This window comes from Tenrec ecaudatus, chromosome 12, assembly GCF_050624435.1.
Source record: "Tenrec ecaudatus isolate mTenEca1 chromosome 12, mTenEca1.hap1, whole genome shotgun sequence".
In the NCBI taxonomy this organism is placed as follows: domain Eukaryota; kingdom Metazoa; phylum Chordata; class Mammalia; order Afrosoricida; family Tenrecidae; genus Tenrec; species Tenrec ecaudatus.
In genome coordinates this window covers 69,382,700-69,410,258 of record NC_134541.1, presented here as the reverse complement: position 1 = coordinate 69,410,258, position 27,559 = coordinate 69,382,700, and the positions used below count along the sequence as shown (strand labels likewise).

General features: G+C 44.7%; 1 protein-coding gene across 2 annotated transcripts in view; it reads left to right on the top strand.

Moving 5' to 3' along the window:
* PKNOX2 (PBX/knotted 1 homeobox 2) overlaps nt 1–27,559 on the top strand; it is a 428,541-nt gene that overhangs the window by 384,837 nt on the left and 16,145 nt on the right. For both annotated transcript variants that reach the window (XM_075564126.1, XM_075564127.1), the window contains 3 exons: nt 14,160–14,289; nt 14,784–14,881; nt 15,691–15,810. In XM_075564126.1, the coding sequence (XP_075420241.1) occupies nt 14,160–14,289; nt 14,784–14,881; nt 15,691–15,810 (348 nt within the window). The remainder of the gene's footprint in view (nt 1–14,159; nt 14,290–14,783; nt 14,882–15,690; nt 15,811–27,559) is intronic.

Sequence of the window (27,559 nt, the reverse complement as noted above, 5' to 3'; positions counted from 1 at the left end):
AGCCTATCCACAAAACAGGAAGTAAGTCTAGGTTACATGCAGTGACGGGATTCAAATAATTTAACAACTGGTTCGCTGCCCTGGTGACCATTTCAAGTATTAAAAAACAATATACTAAAAGATAGTTTATTATTTCATATACTTAATACTTAAATAAGAACAATAAAATGGTACACAAAACTAGATTGTTTTAACAGTTTTAAAATATTAATGAAGAATATTAAATAATACCTGAAAAAAAGAATAAAAGTGTTCTTTAAGCTATTTCCACATTAGTTCTTGATGGGCAGCCTCACTTGCAATATTCTTTCCTTAAAGGTGGGCCAACTAGACAGTAGTCATTGTGTTTGAAGGATTAGAAACAGGCAACTTCTCTGAACATATTATGTTCATCCTTAAAAAATCCTTCTCTGCTGAACTGACAACTACTGTGACAATATTTTTAGCCCTTTGAACACTTGCAGGAATTACATAGCTCACTCATCTCCTGAGAATTTGAGACATAACACAAAGCAATGGCAGCGTGTCACCCTCTGGTTGGTTGGCATTTTTTTCTGTTTGCATTACATGTTTGTTTACTGAAGTAACAAACTCAAAGAAATAAAAAAGTAGTGCTTCATCAAAAGTATAATGAGTATTTTAAATGGATAAGAAGTATTGGCAGCATAGTTCTGTCTGGCTTTTCATTCCTGTGGGTAAAATGGACATTACTGTGGGCGCGCAGAATACGCTGTTGCACAGAGGAAGGTTTAAAAACAAGAGTAAGGGAAAAATTTAATAATTAAAAAATTTTAAGATTAAGGAGTATAAATTTGTGATTTCCACATTGGGCAACTTCCCAGCCACCCATCTTAGAACCCTGGTTACAAACACTATTTTTTTTAAAATGTCATTTTATTGGGGGCTTGTACAACTCTTATTACAATCCGTACATACATCCATTGTGTCAAGTACATTTGTTGCCATGATCATTTTTAAAACATTTTCTTACTACTTTAGCCCTTGCTATCAGCTCCTCATTTTCCCCTCCCTCTCCTTCCCTCCCTTCCTCCCTCATGAAACCTTGATAATTTATAAATTATTATTATTTTTTTCCATGTCTTGCATTGTCCTATGTCTCCCTTTACCCCCTTATCTGTTGTCCATCCCCCTGGGAGGGGGTTATAGGTAGGTCATTGTGATCGGTACCTCCTTTCTCCCCCACCTTCCCCTTATCCTCCTGGTATGGCTACTCTCAATGTTGGTCCCAAGGAGTTTATCCGTCCTGTGTTCCCAGTGTTTCCAGCTCTTATCTGTATCCATGTACATACTCTGGTCTAGCCAGATTGGTAAGGTAGAATTGAGGTCATGTTAAAACCAGAGGAAGCATTAAAAACCAGAGGAAAGGTGTGTGTTTCATCAGTGCTATACAGCACCCTGGCTGGCCTGTCTTCTCCCAGCGACCCTTCTGTATGGGGATGTCCAATTGCCCACAGATTCGTTTTGGGCCTCCACTTCGCACTCCCCTCCACCCCCATTCACATTGGCATGATTCTTTTGTTCTGGGCCTTTGATGCCTGATACCTGATCCCGTCAACATCTCACAATCACACAGGCTGGTGTGGCAAGTGCCATTTTAACAAGCGGTTTGCCAAACAACACAATTTAGGTATCAGTTCTGCCAAACTGGCCGAATCCCACCATTGGTTACAATACTTCCCATGAAGCTTTGACTTGGCTGGAATTTATAATCTGAGAAATTATACCTGAACATCTGTCTTTTTTGAAGACTGTATGGTTTGGTAAATGGAATCTACTCTTCACCTGTATGTACACTATTCAAAGAATGAGTTAGATTTTCAAACTAGTAATCAGAAAAAAATGTTATTTTGATGGCATGAAGCTCAATTCTTTGTTAATGTTTAAAAACACCAATTCTCACCATAAAAACTTAAATTTTTAGACTGTTAGATAAGTAAAATTTTGCCTATATCAAATAAATTTATCATTAATGAATTCTTTAACATTGTTTTACTGAATATCTTATTAGCTCTTTAAATAAGGAAAAATAATCACACTATTAAGTAGACTGGAATATTGACATATCTTTTCTCTCAAGAAAGATATGTAACTTCAAATTAATGCAAACATTTGTTAACTCAATTTTAGTATCAGCAAGGTACTTAAAGATCTTAAAATAATATATAAGACACTGATGAAATAAATTTTAATCTTTTTAAGTATTTTTCCTTACTTATTTTATCAAAATTTAGCTCTCAGATTGTTTTAACATGTCTATTTTTTTTAATTAAACGTGGTCATTGAGTCAATTCTGACTCATAGAACAGAATAGAAACTGCTTTACAGGGTTTCTGAGATTGTAAAACTCAAGGGAAATAGGTTGGCTGGTGTGTGTGCGTGTGTGTGTATGCGTGTGTGTGTGTGTGTGTGTGTGTGTGTGTGTGTGTGTGTGTTAGTTTGGCTTGAACTACCAATATTTTGTGTAGTGGTTACAAGTTGGACCACTAACCATAAGGCCAGCAGTTTGAAACCACCAGTCACAGAAAAAAGACAGGATTTCTAGTTGGCTTGGCTGACATTTTGGGTAGCAGCCTAGCACTTGCCTCACTGTGCTACTGGGCAATTTCTAAATAAATTCACCCAAACCATCAAATCAGTGGCTCTTAGAAACCCTCAAGGGCAGGGTAGAACTACCCCTGTGAGTGTCTGAGACTGCAACTCTGTACTGGAATAGAAAGCCCGGTTTTTCGCCTACGGAGTGGCTGGTGGTTTCAAACAGCCAACCCTTGCAGTTAGCAGCCCAACACGTAACCACTACCCCCACAAGGCCCAGGCCACTAGCATTGACCCTAGGTAGTTGCATAGCTGAAGGACCTCAGGCTAAGCAAAGTAGAAAAAGTAATTTTTCCTTTAAAATCATCTTTCTTTTTCCTTCCTTGAATGAAACATGCTCTGTAGTAGCAATACTTTCCTATAGTTTCTATATTGCATTCTTTGAAAGAACTGTGTAATTAAAGATCCCAAAGGCAGTTGTTTAATGACATCAGGGGGAAAAGTCAAAAAAAGAATGTTCTAAAGGTTGGAAGAGAAGTCCTTAGGCCTCCCATCATCATTACTAGCCAAATGTAGGCAAAGTTTTCATCCAAGGTGAGTGCATTTTGTTTGAAGGTGAGACACCCAAGCTCTAACAGGCTATCAGGTCCCACGCTGCCTGCCTTCCCTTCTGATATCTCCTGTAACAAAGACAGACACGTGTACATCATCCTCAGGACAGTACACACATTCAAAAGTAGATACATGATTTTAAACTGCCTCAGTTAGGTTAACTTTTTTTTTAATTGCTGAAAAATATTCTTCAAAGTTGGACACTGATAATGCAAAGGATCGTTGGTAATAGAAGCTCAGTTTCTACTATGCGAGTAGAGAAGAGGCATTCTGTTTCACCAGGAAGTACTGATGCACGTGGGACAGAAGAAGTCTTGCCTGTTCCCCACTGCTGGAGATGGGAGCACCCCAACACAGGACGATCTGGGCAGCCACAAACGGGGCTGCGGTGCATGATGAATATTATATGTACATAAATTCCAAAAGCTTGCTGCCATTGGAATCATCAGCTCCTAAGGCGCTATAGGACCCCAATATGACAGTCTCCATCAGGGACACACCCCGACAAGCCCCTGAAGGAGGCTGCCTAGAGGGGCAGATATAATCCCCTGACATTTTGCCTCAGGGTACGGCTGTTCACATTCCTGATTAATGGTCCAAAGGAAGTCAATGGAGCCTTCATGCACCTGCAAATGGATGTTTGGCTTTCAGAGTTATCCAGAGCCTCGTGCAAGTTTGATGCTCAGCACTGAAGCACTAATACAGGGGCAAGCGTAGGCGACAAGTCAATGGAGTGTCTGCATCGTATGCAAACCTGGAAGAAGAACTGACCGGAAAGGTTGGAAGTCACATGTATGGAGCTCCTCTACAGTCTCAGACGGGTGTCTTGCTCATAGTCTCCTGGGTTTCTTCACAAGCACACACTGGCGGCAACGTGTACGTTCTTTTCTCCATCGTACACTCAACGAAAGAGAAACTGACACACGGACTGAAGACCACACACAATCGGTTGCCTTACAGACGATGTTCCTTTCACTAATCTTGTTCCTTTGGGGGTGAGAGGCTTCGGGAGAAAGAAGCAGAGGAACACTATACCTAGGAGGTCAGCAAACGGAGAATGACCCCAACATCAGTCAAGTGTTTCCAGAGAAGCCAAACCCACCGCCGCAGAGACACTTCTCCTCACCACCCTGTGTGATTGGAGAGCGGGGAGTTGTTGGGAGGCAAGAGTTGGAGTTTGGCGATAGATTGCAAAGTAGAAAGACGAGAGGCAGGACTGCACATAATTCTGAGGGTCTGGGTTCTGGCTTAGCATGCTAGCTGCAGTGCTTCAGCTGGTAGACGCTCTGGCTGGAGTCAGTCACTCAAGCCAGATTGCTGGAGCTTCTGCCCAGTGGTCAAGCAACCTAAAGATAGGACTACTGAGCTTCAAAGCAGGACGGAGTAGGGAGGTGGAGCGAACTGGCGTAGAGGATTGTCACTTGAATGGAAAGTTGATGCTTCCGAGCCAAAATGGGGCCCAGAAGCTGAGTCCAGGGACTCACACCACCTGGTTCCTGTCATAAGCATCAAAGCTGTTCCTCTGCCAGTTAGTTCCAAACCCACCCTACCCCCAGCCCCCTCCAGCTTAGGGGCCAGCAGACTCAAAAGGTCACCCTTCCCACCAGGCAAGTGAAACCTGAGTGATTCTCTTCTTCAAGAAAGTCTGTTCCTTAAGAGCAACAGCTGTTGCTGGTCCCACAGGCCAGAAGTGCCTTTCCCTTGAGACCAAAGCCCCCAGTAAGTGTAGAACAGGGACAAATGGGATTAGGTGACTCATTTACATGTGTTTGGCTACTGCCATTTTAAGAACCCAGCTTTCCCGCACCTAAGACTCTGCTAAAATAGAGGGAAGTGCCTGGAACGGGGTATCTGGGGACAGGGCCACCTCTTCATTTTCCTAAATTAACATACAAGAGCCTGGCGTACCAGACCAAAGCCCCTGTCCACTCAGTTCACACAGTGATTACGTACCTGGCACCAAAAACTAGTTGACAGTTTGAAAGAAAACCATAGAAAGATCTCCCGGTCCCTCTAAAGCCCTTCAGTTGAGCTAGGGAGAGAAGAAATGTGCTTAAGGTCACTGGTGGGCTCTGTGTCCAGTGTGTGAAATAGACAGGAAGCCTTGAAGGAGTCAGGAGGATGGGCCAGGGCCAATCTCAGACTAGATCCGCACAGGCTTCCAAGCGGAAGTGAGGCACTCAGAATCACCCCACCCACCAGAACGAAAGGAAATCAGCCGCCAAGCCCACCTCCTGCTGGAAAGCACAGGGGAGATGGGTAAGTGATCCGAGCTGATGGGTTAGCAGAGACCCCTAGCGGCCTGAAGATGAATGGCCGACAGCTGGGGTAAGGCTCAACACTCCCCCCAGCTTCCGGGACATGGGCTTTCAAAGATTCACCTTAGGAGAGCCCTGTGCAAAGTCATCCAGTCCATTCCCCTGTCTCACAACCATCGTAGTAAGAGAAAACTCTCACCTGCCTTAGAAGAGTCTAAAAGGAGTTTCGTTTCCCTTTCATTTCGTTGTCCCAGCTCTGGGTATTCCAGGGATTTCTCCCTTTGGGGAAAATGAAGCCTCCCCGGCCACTTAAGCCTTTGGTTGATTAACAATGAAGAATGATGATGCACAAAAACAGGCTATAACTCTTCCAAGACGGCTGTCAGGCCGCAATGTCTGCCTCTGCAATCATCACCATTCATGGCTGTTCTATCTAACCCTCCCTCTGAAAGGACCATTCCCTTTCCTCAGTAAGGTCTTTCCTATTGAAAAAGTCATCTCTTTTGCCTTCTTAATCTGAAGTTTGGGGTGAAATGCATACAGTGGCCACTGGGATCCAAATGAAGACTTCTTTGACATAGATGGTTTCATTGCAGTGGGGCAGTGGGGAGGGGGGGCAACAATAAGGGACAGGGTGGGTTGTCTAGGAGTCATAAGCTCTCAGTTCCCTGCCATTTCAACCTGCTCTGTCACCTCCAAAGAGGCTCCTTGCCTCTCTGTTTCTCAAGGAACAGGCACGAAGCAGTTTCTGGACATGACTTTGGAAACCACCTTCTTAGTTTTCATCTGATACCTCTGTTACTTGGTCTATGCCGATAAAATGGCCTGTGGCCTTTTTCTGCTTTGGGGCCTATTTCCCTGGGTACTACTAGAAAGCAAAACTTCCCAAGGGCCCCTTCAGTGCTCAGTCTGGATAGAATGGCTCCACTAGAGAAACCAGGAATCACCCAAGAGTCCCTGGCTCCTGGCAGTTTCCAGATGATTCCAGGCAGCATTACCATGTCCCTGGTAAACTCGACAAAGAGATGTTAGCTGGATAGCCTTCTCTCCATTTCTGGTTCCTGGGCAATCCAACTTGAGACTTGGCTATTGAAAAATATCACTAACACTATGCCAGGGCTGCTTCTCCCCCTCCTTCTAAGTGCTGAGGAGCCTGGAAGACGACAGCTTTATCAGGGTCTAGCCAGGGCTTCATCCACCATGTCTGGAATGGAATAAGCCCCAGGGAAGCTGTGGAGAAGGTAGTCACGCTGTGTTGTCAGCCAACAAGCTTCTCCCAAGGTATTTCCCTGCTGCCACTGTAGCTCCCTCCAGAGACTGGTCTGGAGACTCTTCCCAGGGACAAGAGCCTACTGTCTACATGCTTCCGATCCAGAGACTAAAACTTCACTAGAGATCGCTGCAAATTCACATCATGAAGCAAGTCTAAGACTGAAACCCCAACTTAGAATTCTGGGGCTTGATATTAGCCTGGGGGTATCCTGGGCAGGAAAGGAGGAAAGAAAGGTATGTCTGGAGCTTTGTACTACCACAAATGGGGGTAGAGCCCTAATTCAATATCTTGTGACTAAATAAAGAATACAGGGAGTGCTCAGACTTTGGGGACATGTTTTAAATCCTGGCTGTGCCTCTTTCTAAGTAAGAGCCCTGGTAGTATAGTGGTTATGGCGTTGGACTGTGATCTCCATGGTTGGTGGTTTGAAACCACCAGCTGCCCCATGGGAGAAAAGACTGGGTTTTCTACTCCTATAAACAGTTATGGTTTCAGAAACCCACAGGGGGTCGTGATGAGTCAACATTGACTAATGGTAGTAAGTGAGTTTCTGAGTACCTCTCTCTAGTGAAGTGACCTTTTCCGAGGAAGAAAGGAAGTGGGAAATAATTTATTGGGTGTCACATGTGGTGATGTAGTGGTTACTCGGACAGTTAACCACAGGTCAGCAGTTTGAAACCACCCACGGGTGCACAGGAGAAAGATGAAGCTTTCAACTCCTGTAAAGAGTTACAGTCCTGGAAACCCGCAGGGCCAGTTTTACCCTGTCTTATACAATCACTATGAGTTGGCATCAACTTGATGGCAGGGAGTGTTTGAGATGTGACCCGTACTTTAGACATGTTCTCAGGAGGGACCAGGACCTGGAAGAGGACTCCGTGCTTGGTAGAGTCCGTACCAAGGAGGACGCCTCTCATTGAGATGGATTGACACAGTGGGGGAAACAATGGGCTCAAGCAGAGCGCAATCGTGAGGGCAGAACGAAACCAGAGAGTGAATCAAAACCTAGACATACCAGGCCCTTGTGCTCACCCTGGGGTCTGGCTTTGACCGCCAGCGTGTGTTCTCAGTGGCATCCATTCTGCAATCAGAGGCAGGAGACTGGCGTCAGAGGCCCAGCTGTTTGACCCTGGCAAGCCACTTCAGCTGGCTAGACTTCAGTTCTTGTTCAAGCAAATGGAATTCTCATGTTGACCCCATAACAGACTGTTGTGAGATGAAAATGAAATAGAAGAGTGAAAAAAAACGTTCAACAGTATTCAGTGTGCATGGAAATTCATTTTCAGAATTTTCCATTTCTGATCTTTGAGATCATCGGAGGGAGCTGCTTAAAAACAGATTCCCGAGTGTCTTATGCAGTGGTTCTGAGGATCTGTAGCTTAAAAATACCCCAGTGCCCCTAATACTTAGACAGTTTTATGAACCACTAATCAAGTTCGTGTTTACAAATGTAAGGGGCAAATATCATTTCCCTGGGTCTCAGGAAACCAAGATTTCACTTTCTCCTTCTTGTCCCAGTGAAGGCTTGGCCCGCACCTGCCAAGGTCAAGTCGCTCCCTCTGAGGTTTCCCATCCCATTTCTTTGCTGGCATGACTCAGCTGCCTCTCAGCACCTCCCCATCAGGATTCATTGGACAACCCAAGACTCGGAGCAGGGGGACTGCTAAGAGAGACACAGGTCTGATTCAATGTCTTAGTTATTCAAACTGGGCGAGCAGGCCTGGAGGCTGCCCAAGCCACAAGGTAGAGTTTGAAGAAGCAGATGAAATACCAGGTGATAGTTCACCTCTTTGCCTTTGGCCAGTAAAACGGTGTGCTGGTAAGATCCCAAAAGACACAGTTTTAAATTTATTTTTCTGGCTGGCTTTGTGGTTTCCTAACCTTTTTGGACTAAAGAAAGACTGGGGCAACTTTTTATGCCCGGGCTTCTTGAAGATCCTTAGAAAAAGACGGAGTGCCAGGGTTTGATGCCAAAAAAGAGATTATTAGAAAGTCACTTCCATTGGTTTTTCTGTGAATGGTGTGGGGCACCCTTTTAAATGTACCTTCCACGCTTGCCTCCGCTTCAAATGACCTTAGTACTAGCTTACATCCTGTGAGAGCAACTGGCCGGGAGGTAGGTACGATGGGAAACTCAGCATTGGGGCAAATTCATACCTGAAACCGTAGGCTTGAGAGTTCGCGAATGTCAGGATGAATGTCATACATGAATGTCATGAATGTCACACATCATATCAATTAATGGAACAAGGCCAAAGTAAGAGACATGATTTGCTGGTTCCCAAACTGGATCTCTCACCTCTGATGTCAACATTGCCTCTATATTCTAGGTTGGAGCTGGTTTTGTCTGTGCACTTCGCTGTCAGTAACTATTTGCTAAACCCTTATGGTACTCTAGGAACCTTGGTAGCCTAGTGGTTACTCATTGGGCTGCTACCTGAAGGGTCAGCTGTTTGAAGCCACCGGTGCCTCCCCTAGAGAAAGATGGGACTTTCTGCACCCGTAAATAGTTACAGTCTTGGAAACTCACGTGGGAATTTCTACCCTGTCCGGTAGGGTCACTAGGAGTTAGCATTACTTGATGGCAGTGAGTTTGGGTTTTTTGGTTGTGTGATGCTCTTTGTATAGGGTGTACAGAAAGAAATGCAGAAAACTGAGGAAGCACCATGCAGCCCAGGGCCTGACGCAAAGTAGCGGGTGGTTCAATGTTTTCCGAGTGGAGCCCTGTGTTCTGGTTCGGTGGCTGCTAAGTGACCTTGGGGAAGCCACTTAGTTCTCTAAGTATCTGTTCCTTCTCTGTACAGTGGGAAGTTGGGTTAGAAGAGCCCTTCTAGTTTCATACTTCTGAAAGGCAGGCTTCAACCTACCTGCATGAGTAGGAAGGCCTTGAACTCTACTCAAGGAGCAAAGCTTACTGACTGGAGGCGCTCCTGGAAGCCCGGCAAGAGGGAGTGAAGGCAAGAGCCACCCTGGCTTGTCCAAGGTCACAGCAGCAGATGTGAGCCAAGAAGAGAAGCTAGACCTCCCCCTCCTCGTGCACTGCCCTGAGAAGCTACACCAAAGGGCTCTAGTCACCAGTTGGGTAAGAGGAGAGCAGCCTGACTCCAGTTCCCCTAGAGGTGCTAATTCCAAAGAAATACCCCTCCAATACACTGCCAGGGACAGTCCAGGAGGGAAACAGGCAGCTCTGGAGGAGATGCAGAGAGGGATTGAGTCAGCTGAATTAAGTGAGGTTTATAAACCGATGCCAACTTCCACTCTTAGAAGTTGTGCCGCTCCATGTCTGTCCCCTGGGGCTGTGACATTTTCATTTTTCGGTTGCTGTAGGGTTGATATGAATCAGAATGGGCTTCATGGCAGTACATTTGGCTTGGTCTCTAGGTAGACGGTCATTGGCTCCAGATGGTCTCCAAACACAAGCTTCTCCTTACTCCCCATCCCTAACACATCCTTGAAGGTTAAAGGCCCGAACTTCTTGTTGTTCTGAGACATGAGCTAGGAAGTCATGGGCCTGCTTTCCCCACCTACTTAGTATATTTCTGAACTGACAACCCAATTCTAAGTCTTTACAGCTCGGGCTTTATGATTCCAGCATCGGATCATGGGAATTGAGAAAGGAAGGCAACTGGGTCTGCATCTGGAGAATGACAGCCCCCGCTGGTTCATTCCTTATTTTCAAAGGAGAAAAGAGGAGGGGGGGGGGAGCTAAGAAAACCAGGCCAAACAGAGAAGGCTGGCCTCCAAAAACTCCTCCCTCCACACCCCCAGTGATGCCTTTCTTGCTCTCTCCAAAGCAGTCAATGGACACCAACGTCTACTACATCCCATTCCGACCTCACAAACTCTTAGCACTCAGCCATCGAGTGTAGGTTCCCAGGAATGATGTCCTCAAGGAGCAGGGGGAAGGGAGAGGAGGGCGCTGTTCTTTCCTGGAGGCCTGTGGCTGACCCTACTTCCTCTGAGATGAGGAGTCTCTCAACAACAAGTCCAAAGCCTTCCCTGCTCCACCGTTAAAATGAGGTGCTTGGACGGGTCTGCAGAGAGTCTAGTCTTCGCTGCTTCGGTTACTGTGAAATCAAACAGCAAAGATTATCTACTGCAAAAATGAAGCAGGTTGACGCTGCTTCCGGGGTACTCTGTGTTGGGAGCCCCAAAGGGCAGCTGAGATTGAGGCTCATAGGCTAGACCTTTAGGAACCAAGAGGTGTAGAGGCTAGGGAGCTATTTTTCCTATATAATAAAGATTTTTGCATTTACCACATGCCAGGTACCTATAATAGGTCAGAGTCCACTTTGTACGTGGAGCTCACTGTAATGAATGCGATGACGCAGCTATATGGAGACTAGGCGTTGGGGTGGGCAGGGCAAGTCTGAGACCATTGAATCTGAAGATTGAGTAGGTACTGACAAGGAAACGCTGGCTGCAGACTGGAGTCACCTGAGGACTTTTCTGGACTTGTTTGGCGGTGTGAAGAGTTAATGCATTTCACTGCTAAACACAAAATTGGAGGTTCAGGTCAGCCACGAGGCACCTTAGATTAAAGGTTTGGTGTCCTTTTTTTTTTTTTGAAAAACCAATTATTGAAATCCTATGGAGCACCTCCTCAAAATCAGCATTTATGTGCATCAGAACCTCTGCCAAAAAGCGTGAAAAGAGAACCTGCGGATTGGGGGGGGGGGTGGTGGTGAGGAGGAGGAGGAGGTTTACCATTTGATGTAAATGGGCAGAGGTGGTGAACATCTGCTTCACCAAAGAAGACACTCAGCTGGCCTCCAGTACTATCAGCCATTAGAGAGATACAAATCCAACCAATAGTGAGATGTCATCTTCACCGTATCATTAATAGCAAAGTTTAAATAAATAAAAGCTAGAAAGGTTGTAGAGAAATAGGACCTCTCATACACTGCTGGTGCAACCAGTGTAGAAGCAAATATATGATCCAGTTATCTTACTACTATGTATACAGCCTAGAGAAATAAGGGCCAAGACACAAACAGATCTATGCACACTCATGTTCATCGCAGCGGCGATGTACAAACAGCAAAAATATGGAAACAACCTGAATGCCCATCAACACATCCTACTGTGCATGAACCAGGAAGGCATTATGCTTAGTGAATTACAAAAGGATAAATATTGTATGAGACCACTACTATTTAGTCCAAAAAAAAGGTTTACACACAGAAAGAAACAATCTCTGCATGTTATCAGGGATGGGAGGGGAAATCAGGAGCTAGAGGATAGACACACCTTTCCTTGGGTCAAGAAGAAGGCAAGGAGTGGTGGTGGGAAGGAGGCCTGGATTCATCACAAAACAACGAAGGCAAAGGAAGATGCTGGGAGAAGCACAGAGTTAAGGACAACAGAGTCAAACGCTGTGCAATCCTGCAGCAATAATCATGCCTGTAAGTGGATCCAAAGTTGGACGTGCAAGCTGAATAGCTGCGGGAAGATGAATTGGATGAAACCCACAAGTACATACAAATTAGACAGAAGCTATTTCTATAGATGTATTTAGATGTGCTACCAATTTATATCTGAAGACAGAGGAGCGCACCGGGTTGCCACGTTGGCGTGGAGGCCATGTCTGACCTCCCCGCACTTCGGAGGGAGAAGGAGAATGCAACTCCACGGCAGCCCGGGGACAATCCCCAGGGACAATCCCCAGGGACAATCCTTTACCCTATTCTGACATCCATGTGTTCGCCATATCGCACCACTTCTCTGCTACGTTCGAGACTCATTGCAATCACCACGTAGAACTCATTGACGATACTCATAATTATGGGGTTTTAAGGAAGTTGAGAGGTTACACGTCAGGATCAGAAATGTTAAGGATCCACTTCTTTTGGTTCCAGTGCTGCTTCTCAGCCATGCCGGCAGGCACATCTCTCTCTCTGGTCCTCAGTCTCAGCCATGTGGGCCCTTGGCTTCTACCCTACCCAGAGAAGGGTTACAAACCCCTTTAGTGCTGATAAATGCCCAGAGGCCACTTCACTCTGCCAACCAGCCTCCTGCCCCTAAACATTCAGCTCTATTCATTCCATCAGCCCGGAGACCCCAGCTCTTGTCTCATGGTCTCAGCACTGCCTCTCTGCCACCACTCCATGCAAGGATGGTGTGAATGGAAATGGTAAACACTGTGGGCAGTGGGAAGTATGTATGAAACTTTGGGGATAGGAATGTCATGAATCAAAATGTTTATAAATTATTTAATTGAAGACCAATATGCTCTGGAACTTTTTACTCAAATCACAAAACTTTCTTTTCTGAAATTGGGGAGTCAAAAAATCTATTCCTTAATTTTAACCCTACCATTAACATGAACCCTCACCTCATCCAAACTGTAAGGTTCACCTGAATCTTAACACCCTAATTCTACATCTAAGCATAGTCCTAGACTAGCCCTGACTATAGCCTTGATCCTAAAACGTAACCTAATCTTAGCTCTGACTCTAACTAGGACCCTAACCCTAGCTCTGGTCATTTACCTAATTCTACCCCTAAACCTAATCTGTATACTACCTAACTCTAGACTTAAGCCTAAATCTAACCCTAGCTCTAACAATAATGCTAATAATAACCTTACCACTAACCCTAGACTTCATTCTAGTCCTAAACCTAACCCTTCCCCTTAAATTGCCCTAACTTTATCCCTAACCCAACTCCACCCCTAACACTATCCCTATACCTAGTCTTAACCCTAACCCATAACCATGGCTGTAGTCCCAGCCTTAATTCTACCCTTAAACAAAACAAATACTCCAACCCTAAGCCTCCTAACCTTAACCCTAATGCTAACCCCACCCTAATTTTAAACATTGTCCTAGCCTTTACCCTAACTTTAAGCTTAGTCACAATCCTAACATTAGTCCTAAACATAGCACTAAACCCAACACTATCCTAACTAAACCTTACTCCTAACCATAGTTTTGCTTCTATGACCAATTCTATCCTAACCTGAGGCCTCATCTTCAATTTTACAAAAAAAAAGGAGGGGGTGGGGTGGGGTGGGTGGTGGTTTACAGAGCACAGAAAGTCAGATTCGACTCAATAACTTGTTTGGGGCTTTTAAAAATCCCAAGCCCAAGTGACACCCCTAGCCAATTCAGTTAGAGACTTTGAAGCAAGAGTCAAGGTATCAATATTAAAGATGGCCAGGTGTAAGCAAGGTAGGGAACCACTGGCTTGTGGAATACCGAGGGCTGGGTACATAGTAACCATTTCAGGTGAGTGAAATAGGTGCATAGGTGAATGCCATTGACTATTTTGTATGTTGAGCCTTCTTGCTCACTGTTCCTAGGGGAGCCCTGAGGATTGTCTTCTGGATTTGGGTCCCGGGTAGGAACAGAAAGGAGGAAAGAGGAAAGACAGGAAAGGGAAAAGGGAGAAGAGGAATTTGGGGCTGTAGCATCTAAGCCTCCAGTGACATTGTCACCAAACCACACCTCCCTCACTGCCAGGACCTCCTGCAGAATTCTCCCAATTCCATGTCTGGAGTCTCCAATAACCCCCAGGGGATTGTGGTCCCAGCCTCAGCGCTCCAGCAAGGCAACATCGCCATGACAACTGTCAACTCACAAGTTGTGTCAGGTCAGTGCAGGGAACAAGGTGCTGGGGAATGTGGGGAATGCCCTGGGAGAAGAAAGGGTGGCCCTGAAGGGTTGGGGGAACAGGCACTGCACAAAGCATTTTGGGAATTGAGAGATGCCCCCCTGCTGTGATGGGAGGAGGCTCATAGCTTACTTTCTGGATTAAAGGGTTCTGTAAATTTAAAGCCCCATTCTAGTGAGTGTAGCCATTTGGGACAAATTCTCATGAGGCCCTAAAGACCAGAGAAGGCTAGAGAATTCCCCGTCTCCCACTAGTGATTTTGTGCTCAGCTCTGGACAGCCCCCCTGTTTTCTTCCCGTCCACCCCATCAGAGACTGAGTACCTACCGTGTGCAAGTGTGACGAACACACTTCCCGACCCACAACTCCATAGTTGAGTCTTGTCATACGAGTTCTAGTGGATTGGTACCCCTGCTCGTCCTCACTGTTACCCATCCCCATGGAAGGGGACCCCAAAACTGGTTGTCTCCTCAGGTGGAGCCTTATACCAGCCGGTTACCATGGTAACCTCCCAGGGTCAGGTGGTCACCCAAGCAATCCCCCAGGGAGCCATCCAGATCCAGAACACACAGGTGAGTGTCCAGGTGTGTCCATGTGCATGGCCCTGGGGAGAAGAGTCATGATTCCTTATTATTTGCCAGGTGCTTTACAAACACTGACTCTTTGAATCTTCACGATTCTAAGACGTGTCATCATCCTCACTTCACAGATCCGGAGGTGGGTCTAGAACGTGTTTAATCAACTCCTGGAATTGCACTGCTTTCTGGGGCTACCTACCGCACAGGATCCTGGCCATGCCCTAGTTCTGGTCTCCAGACCTAGCCACGTGTACCTTGGGGTGCATTTGCATAGCGTGTACACCCCAGAGGGAGATGCGGTGTAGTAAAAAGGTGTAAAGTCTGAGGCGTGAGACCTGACATTATCTCTATGATCTTGCATAAGTTGCCTACCCTCTCTGAGCCTACATTATTACCAATAAAAGGGGACTTCATACCAACAAACACATCCCTACTAACCTGCAGACTGGATAAGAAGATGCTGTGCATACTGTAAAGTACCACATAAATGCCAGAAACTGTTAGGTAGTTTACAGTAAATTCACATCTGCGACACCCTCTGCATGACCATTTCCTCCATATCCTCTCTTCTTCGCTTCTCCTCCACCCTTTTTTTCCTTCTCCATTTCTCTCCCAACCCCAGGCCTATCTCTGTTCTCTGACAGGCTGGTGTGGGTGAGAGAGAAAGGTGTCCTCCCCAGGGTCCTTAGAGTGAATTGGGAAAGGGGGATGGCAGTGCACACCTTTCATCACTATGGCAACAGGTCCCTTGATGCTGGCCTGCCAGGCTGCTGATGCTGCTTTTTTCTCCACGTGCCCTGAAGGTTAACCTTGACCTCACCTCCCTCCTGGACAATGAGGATAAGAAGTCCAAGAACAAACGAGGAGTCTTGCCCAAGCATGCCACCAATATAATGCGTTCTTGGCTCTTCCAACATCTCATGGTGAGTGTGTGTGTGTTGGGGGTATGTGTGGGGGACAGATAGCCCCTTGGGTACCAGACTCTGCGGTCATCCCCAAACCGAGAGAGGGTGACCTCAGAGATAGAGTCTTAGAAGGAGCCATATCATCTTCTAGAGGCCAAGTCAGAAGGGAAGCCTAAGGAGGACGACAGCCAGAATAGCTGCTCGAGCACTTGCTTTGTTGGTGCTGCTGCTGCCTCAAAAGTGAGGCGGTGAGAACAACCGTATTTTGAAGAGTTCAGTACAGGGAAAGGGCACCACATGGTCTCATGAACAGGGTGGCATCCCATGAGAGCTGGGCTTACGGTCACTGGTGCAGACCCCTTCTCCTGCAGGGAGGCAGATACTCCTACACCCCCTTTCTCCTGTGAAGAACAGGTTGGTTCTCTGCCAGGACTCTGCTCTGTTGTTTTCTGAGTCCTCCCTGCCCCCTTTTGGTTGGGGGAGCAGGATGTGTGCATGTCACCCAACGGAGGTGTGGTGTCAGAGAGTGCCAGCTGAGAGCCTGGACGCGGGGCAGGGGCAGGTCCAAGTGAAACTCTAGCTCTCGTACTCTGTGACATAGAACAAGAGGCCTTTCTACATTTGTAAATCAGTGACCTCACCTTCATATGTCACTCGTCAAGTGTCCACTGTGTGCCTAGCATGCAAGTGTAGTGATGTGTCTGTGTGCAGGGCCAATTGCACCAGATGGCCTTACTTGGATGTCAGGAATGACTTTGAAACTATAAACCTCTTGTATGTTTTCGGCAAAGTAACAATAAAGGAAGGTCAATGACTATGTCTAGGCTGGTGTGTGTGTGTGTGTGTGTGTGTGTGTGTGTGTGTGTGTGTGTGTGTGTGTAGAGAAGATTGGGAGGTAGATTCTGTACCCACACATGGGCTCTGCAAGATTATGGCCAGGCCCACCAATATTCTCCGAGTACCCATGGGTACAAAACAAATGCCAACGGGAGCCCCTGGATGGGGCAAAAGGTAAAGCACGTGGCTACTAACTGAAAGGGTAGTGGTACAAACCCAACCAGATGCTTCAGAAGAACGGCCTGCTGAAGGTCATGGTCACTGAGAAAGCCTAGGGAGTGCAGTTATACCCGGTCACTAATACATCCATGGGGTTGGCCAGAGTCAACTCAGTCACAATGGGATCAGTTGTCTTTGGTGTATAGATCTTGGCCTGAGAACACTGGAGAAGAACCAGGAGTAATGGGAAGTCTGTTTTTCACAAAGATGTCAAATGGATTATGAGAATGAATTAGTCAATCAATTGCAAACCCTGCATTTGAAATGGAAGCATCCCCAGCTGAACCGGTTTCAGCTGAGTTTCCAGACAAAGAAGAAACTAGGCATAAGGAAGAGGCCGTCCACTTCGGAGGAATTAGCCATTGAGAACCTTCTGGACAGCAGTGGAACATTGTCAGATATTATATTGACCCAGGTGGGGTAGTGATTATATGTCTGGCTGCTAACCACAAGGTCAGCAGTTTGAAACCACCAGCTGTTCCTTGGGAAAAAGACAAGGCTCTCTACTCCCATAAAGAGTTACAATCTCAGAAATCCACAGGAGCAGTTCTGTCCCATCCTGTAAGGTTTCTGTGAGAATGAACTTGATGGCAGTAAGTTTGGTGTTTACTTTAAAATATAGGTAAATAATAATAAATATTATATGTAAAATATCTATAACATCCAAAATCCCATCTTTATTTGAAACAGAATTAAGAACTTTGACACTTGGGAAGCAAGCGGATGGTAGAATCCTTCTGGGCTTTTAGTACATTTTTCAATCTTTTGCATTTGTATCCCCTGATCATAACTTTACAGCATTTTAGGCAACTCCGGGTGCTTTCCAAACTACCACTTTGTTTTCTTAGAAACAGTAACTGACGTATTTTGTAGTTGTCTCTCATTGGTTCATGGAACACTTCATGAGATGACGTAGTTATGGTAATAACACCGGCAGCTGGCATCAAACAGCTTGGGCACAAACTCTGACGATTCGTGGCAGGCAAATAACACTGAATTTTCAACCAAAAAAAACAGCTTGTTCATCGCAAGCGTGTGGACAGCGCTTCTTATGGTTTGCAGAAGGAAAAAGAGTGTCATGTGATCTTCCAACACGGTTAAAAGGATGGTGAAGAGAATTTCTGGAGTAAATATTAATGTTTCTATTATCTACTTTCCCTTGAGAAGAAGTTAATGTTCTTGTATTCCTTTTGCTCTGTGTCTGAGGCTTCTTGTCATTTCCACTCCTCTGTGGCCTTAGCGGCTCCAGAAATGTCTTTCATTACGAAAATACTCCTGAGATAGAGGTTAAATCCCAGAGCCCTTTTTGCTGTAGGGCTGAAGTAAGAAGATTGGGATAGTTTCATCCATCTGCTGCTTGCTTCCAAGTCTCTGAAGAAGCCGGTGACATTTTCCCGCTATTGCGTTTTGGCTGACAGAGGCTAAACTCCCACTGAAAGTGATTATCTCACAGCAAACTCAGCTTGGGTGACGACCATGGCAAAGGATCTTCACCATGGACAGTGGAGAGGCCTAATATGGAGAAGAAGGGGGTTCTTCCCCCCGCCCCCCAAGATACCAGCACAACCCTGACCTGCTGAGCAATTCTGAAACACCTCCCTTACCTGCTCATTTCCATTCTTCCTTGAAATTTCTGAGAAATATGATAGTCCTGCATGCTGCTGCCACCCAGGCACAAAGGCAGCTTTGCGGAATATGCTCTAGTCTCCTGGATGGGAAGCCCAGCCCCAGGACGCTCTGTCATCTGCCAATGAGCCACTTTTTCAGAACCTACTGTAATGGGTTAGATTCTGGCTCAGCGCCGTTTACGCAGCCTCCCACATGGCCACCTGATGAAGTCGGTACGATTATTCGCCTTAACAATGAGATAGTTGAAGCTCAAAGAAGACAGCACATTTCTAAGAGGTTGCACAGGATGTAAACCAGATATGTGTGGCTTCAGGCCCTAACCTCTTACCCATTAGGCGGTACTGCCCTCACATTGACACCATAAATCACGTAGAACTGTTGACTCCCAGACAAAGGTCAGGTGAAACACAGGGAGCCCTGACTTGGAGCTGTGGCACAGAAGCCCGTGCCAGGAGACTGGAGGATTGTCATACACTCGGCCCTGGTTGGGGGCCTCACAGTGATGCTACTTTGCAGTTTCTTCCTTCCCTCTCCCTCTCTCCATGCATCCTGACCACAGTCTGACATGACACCAGCCAGGGCCCACTTGACTGCTCACTGACATTCCAAACCCCCATTTTCTAGGTGTCCGGTCATGTGAAGCTGAATGAGGGTCTTGCTCCAGGACCCTAATGTGACCTCTGCTGTATTCACAGAAGGCAAAACTAGGGGCCCTTTTCCTGCATGATGATTTTATTAAAATATCATGAATAAAATTAACATAAAATAAGACTCACATTGTTAAAGTGGGTTGGTTTTTGTTTGTTTTGTTTTTTTGTATATTTACAAAGTTGTGCAACCTTCACCGGGATCTAATTCTAGAATATATTCCACTTCCTAAATAGAAATCCATTAACAATCACTTCCCATTCTCCCAGCCCCTGAATACCACTAATCTATTTTCTGTGCATTTCAGACCAATGAATCATAGAATATTTGTGCTTTTGTACCTGACTTATTTATTTTAGCATCCCTTCAAGGTTTATATATGTTGAAGCATGGATCAGGATGTCATTTCTCTTTATGGCTGCATAATATTCCATCAGATTGATGTAGACTACCTTTTGCTTATCCATTCATCAGCTGATAGGCATTTGGTAATTCTTTTTGCCTATTTGTGAGCAATTTTGTTGTGAACGTTTGTGTACGCTGCATGTTTTTGAACCTGTTTTTGAACCTTCTGTGTGATTTGCAGCTAATCCCACCCACAGCCCAGTGCCTCACACACTGGGCTTCACTTGGGAAAGCAGTGCTACTGCTGCATACCGTCTACAATGGAAGGGTTGCTGCCCAGGGGCTGTCAAGCGGAGCTCCCGTCCAGCCATTTGTCTCTGTGCCTTATCACTACCTTCAGTCATTCTCCAAGTCTTCTTGGAGTGCTCCTCTGCTTTCTCTGTGCCTGTTCTTGTGAGCTGTTGTTAAATCAACTGTAGATCAAGCCATTGCCATCCATAAATGTCTGCTGCAGGATCGACAGCATAAAGGCCCACAGCTTCATAGAAAGAGTCAAAGGGGCACAAAAAGAGAAGCCGGTGTGGGGTCCTCGCTCACCAATCTGAGAGCTCTGCCCAAGAAAGTTCTTCCCCAGGAAGGTGCTCTGGTTTCTTTCTTGTGTCCTGAGCATGCCCTCCCGACTCCTAAATCAGACCTTCAGCTAAATTGGCCTTTGGGGTTAGCCAAACAGAACAAAACACAAACAAAAACACTTGTTTTCTCTGGGAAAATATCATCTCTGTTCTAAATAACTTCCCTGTTCACTAATAACTAAATTTCAGGTGTGAGACATGATTCCAGCACTCAGGGGAAAGGGGACTGGGGATTTCATGGCAGGAATAAGTTACATACATAAACCATGAGAGAGCAACAACACATGATGTAATCAAGTACTATCGTGCAAGCTCAAGTACTCTTGGACTCCAGAGGCTGGAAGGAGCAGAGAATGGGGCAGATCCGGTCGGAGGAGGGTCCAGGACTGAGCATCAGATTTCAAAACCTCCTCTGACAAGCCCTATCCGGAGTAAGGCAGCCAGGAAGGGGAATGTTTGCTCAAAAGAGTCCAACGGGACAAGTGTCCTGTGAGGAATGGTTAAGGGGACTGAGATGTTTCTCCTGTAGACAACTGCAGTGCCGCATAAAGGAAACCCATCAGCTGTTCTTTTAGGGCAATCTAGTTCCGTATAAGGAAGAAGGGCTGAGGAGGCGTCCAGGATGGAGTCTTATCCTAGCTTCATTCCCACTTGCTCTATGACCCTGAGCAGGTCAATGTGCTTGTATACTAGTAAATCTTTCTTCAGAAAGTAGAGATAATAATACCAGCGAAGGTGTCCTTGAACGCTGTAAATGGGTAACAAACTTGGCTGCCAAATCAAAAGATTGGAAGTTCAAGTCCACTCCAAAAAATCAGCCATCGAAAATTCTGTAGAGCAAGGTTCAACTCTGGCCCACATAGGGGCACCAGGAATTGGGATCACCTGCAGGCAACTGGCTGGTTGGCAATGGGAAGGTGATGGCTAATGTCTTAAAAGCTCAGAACCTCCCAGGCAGAGTCCGGGCAGTGGGAGAGGGAGCTGGTTAAAGATACTGAGATGCAAATCCCCGTTCTGCTGCTTACTACGCATAGAACTTGGGCAGAGCTTTTTGTTTGTTTTTGTTTTATTCTGGAACTACTCTAAGCCTAATTTCGTATGTGTAAGATGAGACTAGTGATGCCAAGCTCATAGATGCCATGATAATTCCATGAAGACACATGGCAACACTTAGCAACTCTTCCTGGGTATCGAAAGCCTCAACTTTCTTCCTCGGAGTGGCTGGTGGTTTCAAACTGCTGACTTCACGATTAGCAACCCAACACATAACCACACACTCATAGGTAGTTAATTCTATTAGGTGGTTAGCCCCAAATTATAGGCATCCCTTAAGTGACAGTAACTGTTGTTAATAGATGTGGGGGCTGGAGTAGTCCCAAGGTGTCCAAAAAGCAAACCCCACTTGATAAAGGATCATATTTCTATGTTCCAGGGGGCAGGGTAGGTGGTGGGGCAGTGCTGGTGAGAGCCTTTTATGGAGAAAGAGTCATGTATATCAAGCAGCTGATTTATTTTGGTAGTGTTTATTTTTAAAACACCCAGAAAATGTGCCGGGCAGGGTTTTGAGTACCTTTTCAATAGTAACTCATTTAACCCTACACTCGATCTTAGCTAAGACGCCGAGAAGCCATCATTTGGTCCTTATCCCAGCAACCTGGAGGTAGGTTTGGATTATGTCCCACTTTCGCAGAAGAGGAAACTGGGTTCTTTGATTTCTAGTGCTGCTCTAACAGAAATACCACCAGTGAGCGACTGAAAGGGCAGAAATTCATTTCCTCACGGTTCACAAAGCTAGAAGTCCAAATTCAAAGTTTAAATCCAGGAGGAGGTCCTTTTTGGTCCATTTCAGCTTTTTGCAGCCAGCAGTCCTGAAAGCTATGAGCTGGTACATCCATCCGCCATAGTCATCATATAGACACAGGTCCATCTTCCCCATTTTCTGTGTGTGTGTGTGTGTGTGTGTGTGTAACCTGTTCTTTTGATAACTCAGAAGTTGTACTAAACCTAGTCACGTCACATAACTATCCTGACATGGACCAATTTGCATAACAGAGAAAACTATTCCCAAATGGGACTCTATCCACAAATATAGGGTTAGGATTCCAACCCTTATTTGGGGAAAAGGATATAATTCAATCTATAGCCAAGTGATTTGCTCAAGCTACTAAGAGCCAGGATCAGGCTACACATTGGTAGTCTGACTCTAGAGTCCATGTCCGTGCTGCCTGCTGATAGTGCTTCTCTAAGACTTCCCAGTCGGCTCTCTCTCTCCCCCTTTCCCCTTTTTTCTACAGATGCATCTTACCCAGACCACTTGACGTATGGGTACTGTGGGTGAAAGGGAAGAGTTGTTGCTTATGGGGCATGGAGTTTATGTTAATGGTGATGGAATACTTGGAAAAGGATCTCAACAATGGTTGTGCAACACGAACAGTATGGCATTGAATTACACATGTACAAGTTGTGGAATTGGAGAAGGTTTTATTGTGTATATTTTTGCCCAAACTAGAGAAAAATATATATAACTAACAATGAGTATAAGGAAGAAGAAACTTCTAGAATTGAATGTGGTAATAATTGTATAGCTCTCCTTGATATGATTGTATTACTGAATTGTATGACAGATGGATAAAGTGCTAATATAACTGTTTTTAAAGGAAAAAGACAGCTGCAGAAATAACAATCATAAGCAGGGCAATAGTAGGAGAATCACTGACATGATCTCTGCCCTCCCCCCAGTCACTTCCACGCCCACAACTCCCTGTGGGTTTCAGAGACTACAATTGTTTATGGGAGTAGAAAGACCAGTCTTTCGCCTAAGGAGGTGCTGGTGGTTTCAAACTGCCAACCATGTGGATCAAAACCCAACACATAACCACTACACCACCAAGGCTCCCAAAGACACATACATAGGAAGTGTTGAAAAGATCCCTGGCTTCGTTTACTAAATAAGTCCATGCTGAACACTTGCTATATACCAGCCATTTCCTTTGACTGGTGAGAAGGAAAACATGGCCGCCTTTCTCAAAGAGTTCGCAACCTGCCTAATGGGATGACAGATGCTAATCAGGTTATCCTTCAAGTACGGAATCTGGGGGCAAGGTAGGGTCTCAGAGCTCACGGGGTTAAGGTAAGGAGCAGGGGAGAAAAAGAGCAATTGAAGTAGAAACCCACAGAAGGAAGAATTGTTTTGAGAGCGCAGCATGGAGAAGAATAGGACAGCAGTGGAATTTTACGCTGGAAAACCACGAGGTGAAAAATGAGTAACTGGATTACACAAAGCAACTGCGGAGGGAGCCACAATCTTAAAAACAAAAGAACAGTGCCTACCAAGCCTACTCCAGACGACTGGCAAGCCCACGTGCGCAGAGCAGTACTGTGCCCTCTAGTTTTCAGTGACTGATTTTTCAGAAACAGATGGCCAGACCTTTCAGCTGCGGCATGAAATAGCACATACTCTATGGTTTCATTTCTACAAAGACCTAAAACCAGGCAAAACTAAGCTATAATGTTACAAATATGACACATAGAGTCCACGAGTGAAGAAAAGCAAGAATGTAATTACTGTAAAAATCAAGTTATCTTTGGAGGGAACGAAGAAAGGCTCAGACTGGGTCCTCCCCGTTCGGTCCTGGCCAGAGTGCAGTCCTGTAATGGGCCTGCATCGCACACTGTGGGTGTGATGGGGCGATAACCCGGGTGGGAGAAAACAATTCCCAGCTAGAAATGCACTCTCCCTCGAAAGAAGCAAGGACAGCACGTGTGTTGCGTAGCGTACTAACCTCCTTAAGGACAGAATCAGAAACGGTGCCCAGCTCCAAAGTGGCAACCAACCATCATTTCAAATGTGTATCATTCTCCACAGCCATGTTAGTACGCCAGCCTCTTCACCAGGCTCCTGAAAGGGCTCACTGCGCCTTTTCTGAATCTATCACTACAGGGTTTTGACTCACAAGTTTTCCCATTGTAACTATTGTTGTGTTCGACTCACATTTTACAAACCTGTATCTGTTCCAGTTTTACTGTCTGCCATGACTGAACCAGTTTGAACCGGTTCAAAGCCCTAAGATAGGAGACAGCCGTATTTTATGTCTTCAATTAGATGATAGGTATATTTTAATTCTTTGTCCTCTTCTATGGGTGACAAATGTTAGAGAAGAGAGTGGTAAGAGGATACAAACATAAAAACAATGGACAGTCTGAAAAAGGGCAATTACAGTAGGAAAAGGGAATTGCTTCTTCAGCACCCCAGCCTGTGTGATCACGAGGTGTCGAAGGGAGCAAGTACCAGGTATCAAAGAGCAAAAAATCATATCATTGAGAATGAGGGCCAGTGCAGAGTGCGAACCCAAAGCCCATCTGTAGGCAACTGGACATCCCCTTACAGAAGGGTCTCGGGGAGGAGACGCCTCTTACAGAAGGGTATCAGGGAGGAGACGAGCCAGTCAGGGTGCGATGTAGCAACCATGAAACATACAACTTTCCTCTAGTTCCTAAATGCTTCCTCCCCTCCACTATCATGATTCCATTTCTACTTTACAAATCTGGCTAGACCAGAGGATGTACACTGGTACAGACAGGAACTGGAAACACAGGGAATCCAGGATAGGTGATCCCTTCAGGACCAGTGCTGAGAGTGGGAATACCGGGAGGGTGGAGGGAAGGTGGGGTAGAAAGGGGGAACCAATTATAAGGATCTATATATAACCTCCTCCCTGGGGGATGGACAACAGAAAAGTGGGTGAAGGGAGACATCGTTCAGTGTAAGACATGGAAAAAGAATGATTTATAAATTATCAGGGAGGGTGGGGAAGGGAGCTGATACCGGGGCTCAAGTCAAAAGCAAATGTTTTGAGAATGATGAGGGCAACAAATATACAAATGTGTTTGACACAATGGATGGATGGATGGATGGATGGATGGATGGATGGATGGATGGATGGATGGATGGATGGATGGTGATAAGAGTTGTACAAGCCCCCAATAAAATGATTTTTAAAAAGAAATTGATTAAAAAATTAAAGGATTTGCTTCTTCTTGTTCATTGTAGTTGCCCTTGTGGCAGAGTGGTTACCCATGAGGCTGCTAACAGGTCAATAGTTTGAAACCCCCAGTGGCTCACAGGAGAAAGATGAAACTGTCTACCCCCATAAAGAGTTACAGTCGCACATGTATACCATAGGAGAAGCTCTACCATCCTCCTTGTCACTATGAGTAAGCATCAACTTGATGGCAGTCAGAGCTGAGATTTAAATCTTTAATTTATCTTGAGTTCATTTTTGTGTTTGGAGTGACATGTGGGTCCTGTTTCATTCTTCTAAAAATGCAAATCCAACTTTGTCAGCCCCATTTGTTGAAGATATTATCTCTTCCCTGTTAATGTATTTCAGCCCTTTATCAAAGATCAGTTGTCTGTAGTTGGGTAAATTTATTTCTGGGTTCTCTATTCTGTATCATTGGACTAGTAACTCTCCTGGAACCAGGACCAGGCAGTTTTGTCTACTGTGACTGTGCAGGGAATTTTGAGGTCAGATAATGAGAGACCCCATACTTTATTCTTCTGAAGTACTGCTTTGTTTGTGCCAGGTCTCTTTCCTGTCCTTTTTTTTTTAATTTTAACAATTTATTGGGGCTCATACAATTCTTTTCACAGTTCATGCATATACATACATCAATTTGTATAAAGCACATCTGTACAGTCTTTGCCCTACTCATTTTTTTTCTCTTTTCTTCTTTTACATTTTATTAGGGACTCATACAACTCTTACCACAATCCATACATATACATACATCAATTGTATAAAGCACATCCATACATTCCCTGCCCCAATCATTCTCAAGGCATTTGCTCTCCACTTAAGCCCCTTGCATCAGGTCCTCTTTTCCCCCCCCTCCCTCCCCATTCCCCCCTCCCTCATATGCCCTTGGTAATTTATACATCGTTGTTTTGTCATATCTTGCCCTATCTGGAGTCTCCATTTAAAGTTGGTGATTAGTTTGTCTATTTCTTTAAAGAACAATACTGGCGTCTGGATCAGTATTGTGTCATATTTATAACTTGCTTTGGGTTGTATTGACATTTTCATAATGTTAGGCCTTCCTATCCATGAATATAGGCTAATCTCCCATTTACGTAGATCTTTTTTTGTTTCTTTTAATAATGTTTTGTAGTTTTCTTTGTAAAAGGATCTACTTGTGACCTCCTCCCTGGGGGACGGGCAACAGAAAAGTGGGTGAAGGGAGACGTCAGACAGGGCAAGAGATGACAAAATAATAATTTATAAATTATCAAGGGTTCATGAGAGAGAGGGGAGAGGGAAGGGGGAAGGGAGGGGAAAAATGAGGAGCTGATGCCAGGGGCATAAGTGGAGAGCCAATGTTTTGAGAATGATGAAGGCAATGAATGTACAAATGTGCTTTACACAATTGATATCTGTATGGATTGTGATAAGAGTTGTGTGAACCCCTAATAAAACTATTTTTTTTTAAATTAGTCACAGTTAAAAAATAGTGAAAAGAAAGAAAAAATGCTTTAAAAAAGTCTTTTGTTTCTCTGGTTAAGTTATTCCTAAGTATTTTATCTTTTGCATAGCTATTGTAAATGGTATTGTTTTCTTGATTTCCTTTACAGAGCTCACTTCCTTAATAAACTGGAATACAATTGATTATTTTTATATTGATCTTAAACCCTACTAGGCTGTTGAATCTTTCAATTATTTCCAATAAGTTTATTGTCAAGCCTTTGAGTTTTTCTGCGTACAGAACCACATCATCTGCAAGGAGAGATTTACTTCTTCTTTGCCAATTTGGATGCCTTTACTTTCTTTTTGCTGTCTGCTAGCTCTAGCTAGGACTTCCAACACACTATTAAGGAAGTGAGGGAATGAATCTAGGTCTCTGTCACATGAGAAATGCTTTTACATTCTCCCATTGAGTGAGATGTTGATCATTGGTTTTGCAGATTTGGCCTTAATTATGTGGAGAACTTTTCCTTCTATTCCTATTTTACTAAGTGTTTCTTTCTTTCTTTTTTTTAAAATCAGGAATGGGTATTGGATTTCATCAAATTTCTTTTCTACATTATTGATACGATCATGTAATTCTTATGTTTTTAAAAATTTATATGATGGATTACATTGATTTTTTTCTCATAATGAACCAACTTTTCATATTGGGCATAAATCATAATGTATTTTTTAGAAAATATTTTGTTTAATTCTATTCTAATTTAATTCTAAGATTTTGTTGAGAACTTTTACACATATAAAGGATATTGGCCTTTAATTTTCTATTCTGGTAATATCTTTGTCTACTTTTGGTATCAGGATTACACTCACTACATAAAATGAGTTCAGGAGTTTGCCATCCTTTCCTAGATGCTGGAATGGTTTATGTAGAATTGGTACCAGTTTTTCTCTGGATGTTTTTACAATTCCCTGTGAAGACATCTGGTCCTG